Source organism: Triticum dicoccoides, chromosome 7A (assembly GCF_002162155.2).
Source record: "Triticum dicoccoides isolate Atlit2015 ecotype Zavitan chromosome 7A, WEW_v2.0, whole genome shotgun sequence".
NCBI classification, from domain to species: domain Eukaryota; kingdom Viridiplantae; phylum Streptophyta; class Magnoliopsida; order Poales; family Poaceae; genus Triticum; species Triticum dicoccoides.
The window spans coordinates 494,699,702-494,711,688 of record NC_041392.1 but is presented as its reverse complement, the minus strand read 5'-3'; the positions used below and the strand labels follow the sequence as shown (position 1 = coordinate 494,711,688).

Genomic DNA, 11,987 nt, shown 5'->3' with positions numbered 1-11,987 from the left:
CTGTGTGTGAGCTAAGTGTGTGAACACGATTTGGTAAAGGTAGCAGTGAGAGGCCATGTAGGAGTACATGGTGGGTTGTCTCATTGAAGCCGTCCTTAGGAGCTGAGTTCTGTGTTTGTGATCCATGATTCAGCTACTACCATGCATTGGGCCCTGAAATATGACCCCGCTCGACTTCTTATTCACCCTAGTCCTCTGTCCAGGAGTTGCAAGTAGTTTCTGGTGTTTGTAGCTTACTGGAGGCCGTGGACAGCGCTGACCGTAGGGGTGGGCTGTGATGCGGTAGGTACATGGCACGGTGTACCGGATACCCGTTAGGTATCTCGGGAACCCTGTACACATCGTTTGGGGCTGTGAGCGAAACTCCGGCTGGATCTCCTCATGGATGGAACCCAAATAGGTGATAAACCTGGACTAGAGACTTGAGTGTTTAGGTAGGTCGTGGTCTACACCCACGTCGGCTTTCGCTTGAAGTCTGCCGAGCACATGTCGTGTGCAGACGCTAAGTGGTGGAAACATGTATGAAGAAGTACACCCCTGCAGGGTTAACATCATCTATTCGAATAGCCGTGTCCGCGGTAAAGGACTTCTGGGTTGCTTATATCAGTTCATAGACAAGTGAAAGTGGATACCCTAAAATACGCAAGATAAGCGTGAGTGCTATGGATGGCGTTCTCGTAGGAAGACGGGAGCGGATCCATAGTGGTGTATTGATATGGTGAATATGTGGACTCGTGTGCGCCACCTCAAAAGAGTTGCTTGCAGTCATAGTTTAGGATAGCCACCGAGTCAAAGCTGGCTTGCTGCAGTTAAACCCCACCATCCCCTTTGTTGATAATGATGCATATGTAGTTAGTTCTGATGTAAGTCTTGCTGGGTACATTTGTACTCACGTTTGCCTATTTTATGTTTTTGCAGAGAGGCTTCAGTCTCACTAGTAGTTCCACGTGGACTTCGACGTTTAGCTTGTTACCTCAGCTACGATCTTGTGCCTCGGCAGGATTTGGTAGATAGTCAGGCTTCTCAGCCTTTTTCATTTATAGATGTCTGTACTCAGACATGATAGCTTCCGCTTGTATTTTGACTTGTATGCTCTGAATGTTGGGTCGTAGGACCCATGTTTGTAATATCTCGCTCCTCGGAGCCTATTGAATAAATACTTGAGTTTTAGAGTCATGTTTATTCTTAGTAGCCTCTCTTACCGGGAAATGTCTCCTAGTGTTTCCACTGAGCCATGGTAGCTTGCTACTGCTCCGGAACACTTAGGCTGGCCGGCATGTGTCCTTCTTCGTTCCTGTGTCTGTCCCTTCAGGGAAATGTCACGCATTGAGTACCGGAGCCCTGTTAGCCCGCTACAGCCCGGTTTACCGGAGTCCTGCTAGCCCAGTGCTACAGCCCGGACCCACTTGCTGATGACCGACACATTCGATGCTGGGTCATGGATGCCTGTCCATGTAGGTTTGTGCCACTTTGGGTTTACGACTAGCCATGTCAGCCCGGGCTCCTTATCATATGGATGCTAGCGACACTATCATATATGTGTGCCAAAAGGCGCAAACGGTCCCGGGCAAAGGTAAGGCGACACCCGTGGGAATACCGTGCGTGAGGCCGCAAAGTGATATGAGGTGTTACATGCTAGATCGATGTGGCATTGAGTCGGGGTCCTGACATTTTTCAACATTTTTCAATTGCTTGATTAACAGTTTTTAATACAATATTAATATATATTTTTAATACATGGTCAACATTTTTCTTATATACACTTCTAAATTATTTCAAATGCTTGATTAACATTTTTCAAATACCGGATTAACATTTTATAATACGTGGTCAACATTTTTTCCACTACAATCTAACATTTTTTCAAATACTTGATTAACATTTTCTATATGCCATATTAACATTTTTTGAACACATGGTCAACATTTTTTCTATAAGCATTTAGCATTTTCCAAATCCTTGATTAATATTTTTTAAATACTTGTTCAAGATTTTTTTCAAATGCTTAATTAACATTTTTTATATATATGAGCAACAAATTGCCTCATTCTTTTAATACATGGTCAATATTTTTTTCCTATCGCATTTAACATTGCTCAAATGTTTGATGAACATTTTTCAAATACTTGTTTAACATTTCATCATTTTTTTATAAGTGACCAACATTTTTTGTATACACATTCAACATTGTCCAAACGCTTGTTCAACATTTTTGAAATACTTGTTCAACATGTTTAATACTTTTTAAACATTTTCTAAATACCTGTTCAACATTATTAAAATAATCGTTCAACATTTTTCTAAATACATGTTCAACATTTTTTTAAAATGTTTCATTAACATTTTTATATACATGATCAAGAAATTTCATCATTTTTTTAATACATGGTCAACATTTTTTGTATACACATTCAACATTTTTCAAAGGGTGATTAACATTTAAAAAAATATTATGTGAAGTAAATTTCTTAAATATATATGTTTAGAATATTTAAAAATGTAAATAAAATTTAAAATAGAATCAAAAAACAAAATAAAAACAAGAAAAGAAAACAGAAAAGAAAACGCAAAGAGCAACTAGTTGACGAGCGATCATTCGGGAGCCTCCCAACGATCACTTGGGGGTGGGCTGAAAGCGCGCCACTTGGCATGCTCTCAGGCGCCGCCACATGTCACGATCAGGACGCTTCCTTCAGATTTTACTTTTATTATTTTTCCGTACGCATTTTCTGTTTTGTTTTGTTTTTTCAGCTTTTAAATATCCATCGGTCTTTCTTAGCTTTTGGAGAAAAAAACTTAGATTTTTTTGTACTTCCATGAGAGGCACGGTTTCTCTTCGGCATGAGGCACAGTTTTGCTTCCGTGAGAAACAGGAAAAACCCCACATTTTCTTTTTTTTCCTTCCATGAGGCGCACGGTTTCGCTTCCGCAAGAGGCACGGCCATACCTCTTGGAAACGAAAAAGGACATTTTTTTTATTTTTTTTTCTTCCATGGGAGACATGGTTTTGCTTCCGTGAGAGGCACAGCCATGCCTCTCGGAAACGAAGAAAACACGTTTTCGCCTGTTTTTCCTCTTCCATGAGAGGCACGGTTTTGCTTCCGCGAGAGGCACAGTAGTGCCTCTCGAAAACAAAAAAAATGTATTTTCTCTTTTTTCCCCTAACATTAGAGGCACGATTTTGCTTTTGTGAGAGGCACGGCCGTGCCTCTCGAAAACATGTTGTCTATTTTTTTCCCTTTCGCGAAAGGCACGGTTTTTTATGAATTTTTTTTTCATCAAAAGCTATCAGCATGAGATCTAGTTTTAAAGATCTTGATGCAAGGGGTCCAAAAATGAAAACGGTTTGAGATTTGAAAAATTGTTGCACGGTTTAGGAGATAAAATGTTTCGAATAAACAGATCTATGAAAAAAGAAAAACTTTCAGGTTGCGACAAATGGCGCACATGCAACACTTGTCACAACCTGAGAAGGTGAAAGTGATCTTTGAAAGGAATACTCATCAATTAATGATTTCAATGCGAGAAATAGCAGCGCCCTAGCAAGATGTAGGGGGCACTCGCATCAAGGTGAGGGCCAATGCGCCGGCCTAGCTCGTTGGAGGCAACAGCCACGGTTGTTTTCCGTTTGTCTTCACATTTTTTGTTTTCCTTTTCGGCTTTATTTTTTTAATTTTTTACTTTCATATATTCTAAATAAATATATTGCAAAAACCCTTTACATAAAAATATTTGAAAAATGTTAAGTGTGTATAGAGAAAATGCTTCTCATGTATACCAAAAATACAATGTGTATGGATTTTTTTGATAATGTATTTAAACAATGTTAATCAAGCATTTGAAAAAAATGTTAATATAGTATTTAAAAATGTTAAATGTGCAAAGAGAAAATGTGGCCATGCATGAAAAAATAGTCTTGCACACGAAAACATGTTAATAAAGCATTTGAATAATGTTAAATGTGTATAGAAAAATGCTAACCATGTATTTGAAAAAATGTTAATCTTATATTTGAAAAATGTTAATCAAACATTTCATACTATGTGTGGAAAAATGTTGACCATATATTTAAAAAATATTAATCATGTATTCAAAAAATGTTAATCAAGCGTTTAAAAAATGATTAAAATGTGTATAGGAAAATTGTTGACCGTGCATGTTAACCTGTACTTGATAAATATTAAGCGTGTACTGGAAAATTGTTCCTGATGTATTACGGAAAATGTAGAATGAAAACCAAATTAAACAAAGAAAACAAAAATAACCAATGAAAACCAAAAAAGAAACAAAGAAAAGCGAAGATAAAAGAAAACAAAAATAGAAAACTGAAGAAACAAGTGCAAGAGAATTTAAAAGCAATGAGTACTGATAAAGAAACAAAGAAAAACAAAAGTAACCCGTTGTAAACCAAGAAATAAAAAACCAAAGGAAAATAAAGAAAGGAAAACACCGAAGAGACCCATGAAAGAAACAAAAAAACAAAGTATAACGATGAAACAAAAAAACCAAAAGAACACAAGAAAAGAAATAAGAAAACCAAACACTAACAAAAAAACACTAACGAACACATCATCGAGCGGACCAACGACCGATGAGTAACACGCTATTGATCTAGCCCATGTGCGTGCGTATTGCAGGAAAGCTTCAGGCGAGACAAACGCTAGTCTCACTATAAGCAAGACATAACATTTGCGGATGTGGGCGATGCAAGCGACCTGCTCGCTGTGATCGGTGCATAGCACCTCCCAGGAAGGGGACTTTCCTTTCCTAGGGCAATAGAGAGCCAACGGGGTTGGGCCCGAGGGGCCTTGGGCGGGAAGGCCGGTTGGGCCAGAAAAGGTTGCGCCAAGTGAGTTGGGCTTTACTAGGCATGTTTTGGGTTTAGTTCCGCAAACCTAGTTACCTGACCTTTTCCATAGGCTGTGGCCTTTAGGCTTCCATCTGGCACACTAACTAATCTTGCGTCCCTCTTAGGGCCAGTTCTTTTAAGCCATCCTGTGAAAATAAGCTCCTGTGAGAATAAGCCCCAGATAAGGCTGTGTGAAAATAAGCTCGAGATAATAAGCCAGCTAGTTCTTTTCAATTTCGGTTTTTTCATCTTATTTGTGCCAACTCTTTTTTGCAAATACTCTCGGATTAACAACAGAGTTTTGAGTGGTTGGTTCTATAGATGGTGCTAGATTACTATTTTTGGCTACAGTCAATGGTTGGTGCTATACATGGTGCTATATCTACAATTTTTTCTACCGTCAATATTGACAAGTTTAATGAAATTGTTCGATCAAAAACAGTTCATATTCGTAAATTACTTTTATTCGATCAGAAACTATTCGAAACAACAACGTGTTAGCAATTTAGTATACACTTTCTGCCTAAGGTAAATATAGACATTTCAGCACACAACTCATCCACAGTCTCAGAAAAGAACTAGACGGCAGATTTTGTTGCAAGTTATCCATAATCTTGATTTTGTAGAATTATGCGTGAAAAGAACTGATCCTTGCCTAAGGAAACTCTTGGTTGTGATTGAACTCATACAAGCGTTCATCCAAACTGTTGATACACTCGTAGTACTGCTGGAGCGCAATCTCGAGCTCCAAACTATCTATTTCATCGGATATCACAACCTCCAAGATCTGACGGCCATGTTGCTCTACTTCTTTGCTGGTGACACCTAGGCCTAGGAGGCGCTCGGGTCTAGAGACAAGTGTGTTGGCATTGAGGGGGGCACGGACCATGCCAACGTCGCGGCCGGCGTCCAGTGCAAGTAGGGCAGACGACTGCTGCCCATTCCAAACGGGGAATCGGGCTCCTGACGAGCCACTGCAATGACCTGTCGAGTAGGACAGGCGGCAAGGGGCAATGGATCCACTCTTGCATTGCAACGCGCCGTGCCTCTTTCTCTCGATGCGCTACCGCTCTTGTTGTGTTGCACGCGCCCACCTCTCTGCTCTTCCGCATCATGCGCCAAGGGTATGCTCCATCCTGGCGATTACGCGCAGAACGACGTCATCTGGCACATTGCTCGGGATGCCCTCGGCCTCAAAGGGCCATGATGCTTTCACCAGATCTTGCTTGCTGATCACCTTCACAGGCCGGAGGGTGATGACGGAGATGGCGCTTCGCCGTGGCGGCATGCTTGGAATGGTATAAGCTGTGCTAGCTTGGTCTGCACGTTGTATGGTGTGTGGCCACATAGGCTTTTATTTATCACTACTCTTATTGGTGGCCGAAAAACGATGAAGGAATGGCGGGAAATAGTGGCGTGTTCGGATAACGCCGTTGATGAAAAACAAGGAGGAAGCGCAATGGAGCGGACTGCGTGAAAGCCATGGCTTGCCTAGATGGACTACGGAAGGCAATGTCTGGGACAGATCTACCCTTAATCATTGAGACGGATTGCAGCTAGGTGACAAAGGTGCTCATCCTCTCGTCTATTGATAGATCGAAGATTGGAGCAATTGCAAAGGAGTTTCAAGCCATCAAAGGAAACAGAAAAGTTAGAGTTTGCAAAGTATATAAAAGGGACAACAGGTTAGCTCATAGTCTTGCCTAGTTGGGCCGTAGAAAGTTGCGTGGTGGGGTTATGCAAGGCACAATGCCAACCTGCATGTTAAGCGTGGCCTTGCACGATTGTACGAACTATGTTTTATCTACTTAATTAATACAACTCTTTATTTAAAAAAAGAAGGAAGCGCAAGCTAGCATAGAAGCTTGTGCACTGTCATGAGCTAGCACACACGAGGCTCCTCCAACTATGTGTGTGTAAATATCAAACCTTCACACACGAATATTCGTAATAAGCATGGTGTACGATGGTTCAAACCATCGCAAACATCTCGTTCTTGTTAAGCGTTTATCAATGAACGCACACATTGCCAACATACAAACCGTGTGCGTTACAACTACGTATCGCACATGCAGTAGAACCCTTTGCCGTGTGCCTCTTATCACACATGGCCTTCTTAATAAAATTGTGCCCCATGGATGGGCCATCACACCGTTTCATTTTCTGGCACACGAGTTTATTTTCTACTATTTGCGATGCCCGCATCGCACACGGTTTGGTCGAATGATGTGTGATAGATGTGTCGTCTTAGGCCCAATCTACAGAAGTGTGAATAGAGTTTAGCGAAGTTGAAATTTACGTTCACAAGATCAACACATGCTAATGGACGGTGCTAGAACCAGCAAGTTCCCAACCACTGCATCTGTGAAAAATTGAGGCGCAGATGATGTCCCATGAATATCACCATTATTTATACGAAGATACATTTTCGAGTCTACCAGAACAAATTTCTTATGTATTTCATGAACCTCTAGCCTTTACCCATTTCGGAAGGAGCGAACTTTCACCGAAGATACAAGTTTGGATGAATGGTTAGGCCATCCTAATAGTGCCAGTGAGTACTATCAAATGAATTAATTGCAGTCCCTAATAATATTTGTTCATGCGTCCATTGAGAGTGAGTTTCTTCACATCAGGTACTGCATATTTTGCTGAAACAGTTTATCAACCACAATGTTATAGGCCTTTTCAGTAGGATGAAAGCTGTCCCAGAAAATGTAATCGTAAGCATTCGGACATGCAGGGTGATTTCTAATGAATATTGCTGCATTTAGCACTGTGCTGCCACAACATCCTTCGGTTACCTCCTTGAAACCTATATGACAGGCAGTTTCAAAATATTTAGTAACAAATAATTATGAATTTGTGATGACAACGTGTCCATGGACATGTACTTCTATACACTATATAAAGCCAAATATTTCTAAACGAAGTATGCAAACTAATGTAAACGTTTATGTCTACCATTTTAGTTCACTACACAGTTCTTGTTACTTCCATTTGCCTGTAGTATTGTAAGATTGATGACATGCTAGAGGTTAATGCTTGTCACTGTTATCTATTAATACGTCTATTGCAGCTATACTCTACAGTAATGATTGATGGTATGCTCTAAAATAGCAACCCAGTATAAAATGTGCACTCACCATAAAAACCAGGTCGCTGAATGAGATCAAGCAGATTGTAGTATATATCGACATAAATAAACTTGGAGCCTTGAATATTTTGTTCTGCATCTAACCGATGTATTTCCTTTTCTATTTCGGAATTAAATAGATTTGCTGCTTGATTCCTCATGGGCTCACATTCTCTTGATCCAAGTTCTCTTTGCGAGGGACAACATCCAATTGGTGGAATGCCAAGGAATGCAATCTTCTTTGCACCCATCTCATTTAATTTCTGATAGAAGAGTATATGTGAGCATACTGAATTTTACAAACAGCAGGTCGACTGATCAAATGCCAATTAAACAACAGATATATGTAGGATGTAAAAGAAAGGTATGCGACTATTAGTACCATGGCCATTATAAAATATCCATATGTTGAAACTTTGTCAAGAGAAGTAGATGGCAGAAAAAAAATCAGTAAAGTACTAAATTTATGAACAGATATATGTAACAGACTAAAGGAAACTACTTAATGCACAAGAGAAGGAATGGTTTGTAGTTTTTGAGTTTGAGGGAAATATGTGAAACTTCAAAATGTCGAAGAACTAAATGAACACAAGAACTTTGTGCAAAAAGAGAGTCAAATAAGCTTTCTTATAAAGCTATGAGATTGCCTGTTTACTAGCAGTTTTAGAGTTTCAATAAGTACTCTTACCATGGTAAAGTTGACGGCGGAAGAGACAAGAAATTTCACGTACGAAGGAAGGTCATATTGATGGCGCCTCAAAGGGATTGCAAAATAATTATTTGCAAGGTCATTTGCCCCCATGACTGTGAAGTATATCCCTTCAGAGATAACACGTGTCATCTCCTCTTCTCCGACTAAAGTTCTTAGTCTCTCCTTATATTCAAGGAATAATTCAAGTTGCCCAGTACTCGATGTAGCAGTCTGAAGCATAGGAAATTATTATTTGCAAACTCTAGTAATGATTCTTAGCTTTTGGTAAAACCAAAGTGAAATATACTTTCAAGAAGACTATGTTGTGAGATGCATGTGACATATTTTGGTACCGCGGGTATCGAAGTTAAAGGATCGTATCCACTGCCACCAGAAGCAAAGACAACACCAGTGAGTAGCTCACTTAGTGGAAGATCATTTCCAAGGTAGGGTGGCAATAGTTCCTTAATTCCCAGCCTAGAAGCTGACCGACAAAGAAAAATGACATCATCAGTGGATATTCAAGTTTTCACTTGGTGCAAGACTAGTTAAAGAGATTCAACTTAAAAAGTACACATAGTTTTTGAGTAATTGATCATTTTAAGTACTCTCTGACTCATATTAGTTGCCGCGGATTTAGTAAAGTAGAAAGTTGTATACTAGTATCAAATCTGTGACAATTAATATGAATAAGAGGGAGTATACTGTTTGGCCGTGGTTCTTCTGTCACGTGATCAATTATTGGTTGTTGCCCAATATGCAACTTAATTAGTGCAATATATATACTCCCTCCATCACGGTTTAGAAGGCGTGCTTGAAAATTCTCTGGGACCTAAGTGGTTATCTATTGATTGTGAGATAGGCTAAAAAATAGCATTCACACTATGCATGCATATAGAAATAGTATATAGGAGTACTAATTAGCTGCTAGAAATAAATGAAATGCGTCATAAACCTTATCTATTATGGAAACGCATGCAAATTTAATTATGCCTTCTAAACTGTGACAGAGGAAGTATATATACATATATCGAGCCGTCCTCTTGATGGAGTTTGTTTCATCTTCTACGTGAACTGCAAATTAATGTTGACAGGGGGGTAGTTGGTTTTGCATTAAATGAAGGAGACAGAAAAAAAAAACAAATGCACGACGGATGAAAACCAAGCTGACGGGCCAGTACGACTGAACTGTGCATTTTCCATTAGGAGCTCCTACTATGTACATGCACAGTGCTCTGATTTGGACGTCAAAATATCTCCTGCAACAATACTAGAGCAACAGTAGTGCCAAGACACCCCTAAAAAAAACTGTAGTGCCAAGACTTCAAAGCAGCTGCCAACGCAACTAGCTACTCCCTGCAAAAGGAAAATGATACTGCGGGCAGTTGGCTCCAAATATAAGTTTGCCCCATCTGATGTTAGGCACGTCACAATTTTTTAGGTATTTGCTTCACCGATCACCGGCTTGCTTCTCAACTTTTTTCATAAGTTTGCCACACTTTGTAGCAAGCCTCACTTTTCTTACCTTACTTGTTAGGTGTTGTAAAGTTAGCCTTCAACTAGACATTCCCGTATATGTTCTCATCTTGGTGTAACCAAAGTTGCATATAAAACGTACAAGAAGCTACTCCATTAGATCACAATTTAAACATAGGTGCTGCATGCCATACATAGTAGTACTGTAAAAAATAATATGTAAAAAAGCAATATATAGCTAGAAAAGTCAGTTGCCGGTTGTTACGACTTACGTACGTACCTAGCATGTCTCCGGGAACCTTCCCGTTGGAGAACCTCCCGGTGGCCACCCCGCCGGGGAAGTCCTGCCCGTACGGCGGGAAGTTGGCCTTCGCCTCCGTCAGCCGATCGTTGTTGTTGCCGGGATCGACGATCGAATCGCCGAACACAAACGCTGCAGAGATTTTGCCTCTAGCCGTGGTTGCTCCATGGGCGGATGGGAGAAGCGCCATCAGCAGCAGCAGGAGGCCTCGGTAGAGAGACGCCATTGCTTGGCTCCGTAGTACTAATAATAATGCAGGAGTTGTATCAGCTAGCTAGCTAGCGGTGTAGTGTGTCGCTGGCTCTGGCTCTGGCTGGTGCAGGATGGATCATGCCGTGGGAGGTTTTATAGCGAGGCATGGAGAAAAGTACGCCCGCGTCCACCGCGCAGCGAGGCGACTCGGATCATCATCATCATGAAGATGTGGTTGGCTGCTCGCTGCATGTATTGAATACACCGTCTCCGGTCCTGTCGATTTAAAATGGGCAGCGTGATGGCGTAAAATTGTAGGAGGCCCAAGTCCGGCTCCTTTGTGATCATGCCACGGCCGGGCCGATCAGTTAATGCAATTAGTCGTCCGTGTTTTAGGCACACGTACCGCCTCCCATGGCCAACCTGCCAAACAGTGCGGCCAGACGCTACTAGAACGAGTCGCCGGCTGCATGTGCTTTGCTGTAGACGTAATAGTGCAGAGGAGCTTTAAAACCTATCATTCTGCTAATTTCTGTGGGAAATTTGGCAAGAGAGAGTATGACCCACTTCGAAAAACATATTTTTAAATGCTAAAAAAAATCTTAAAAGGGTTGCACGGGTGTGACTTCATATTCTATGTGCATGAATAAAGTTTCACGAAAAAATAATTTTTTTTATGGTCCATGCAAAAAAGACAAAAATTGTGTTGTGGAACGCTGTTTAGAAGCACTGAAATTTGCGAACCAATTTGTGGTTAGATGGTTAGAGGGACTGTGGTATCCCAGCCCACCAGGGTTCAAATCCTGATACTTACATTTATTCCTGAATTTACTTCAGGATTTGCCACGATGCGTATTTAGTAGGAGGAGACGTTCCCGTCGACGACGAGGTGGTTACGGTGACTTCGTAAATTTCAATATGGTATGCCCGCTCAGTCTTTCGAAGGTGTTCATAGAGGTAGGGTGTGCGTGTGTGAGTTCATAAGAATGAGTGTATGCGCGTGTATATGACCGCTTGTGTCTGTACTGTGTTAAAAAAACACTGAAATTTGTCTCTTTTAGGAAGACAAAACAAAAGGACATTTTTTACAAAACTCTGTGCCGTGCACACACATTTACAAACATGTATGCATGAAATTTTGTTTTGAAGTTTTGGGCATTTAAAAATGTACTTAAAATGCAATTTTTTTTGAAAAAATGGGTGCATCTGCTCATGCGCGCAGGAAGTGCCCTCGAGGAACGAGAGCATATTCAGAGGCAAGGTTGCATCCTTGGTTGCCATCTCACATCATCTACAGTCGGTCGCCCCAAAACCCTCGACGGACGGCCTGGTCACTGACCGA

The 11,987-nt window shown here is 40.8% G+C and overlaps 1 protein-coding gene across 1 annotated transcript; it reads right to left on the bottom strand.

Moving 5' to 3' along the window:
- Positions 1 to 7,238: 7,238 nt before the first annotated feature.
- Positions 7,239 to 10,762, bottom strand: LOC119327595 (GDSL esterase/lipase EXL1-like). The gene is made up of 5 exons (XM_037600690.1): positions 10,433 to 10,762; positions 9,030 to 9,160; positions 8,674 to 8,907; positions 7,996 to 8,248; positions 7,239 to 7,664 (listed from the first exon to the last, which is right to left on the bottom strand). The coding sequence occupies exons 1-5, from the start codon at positions 10,677 to 10,679 to the stop codon at positions 7,477 to 7,479; spliced, it is 1,053 nt and encodes a 350-aa protein (XP_037456587.1). The 5' UTR covers positions 10,680 to 10,762; the 3' UTR covers positions 7,239 to 7,476.
- Between the last annotated feature and the right edge of the window lie 1,225 nt (positions 10,763 to 11,987).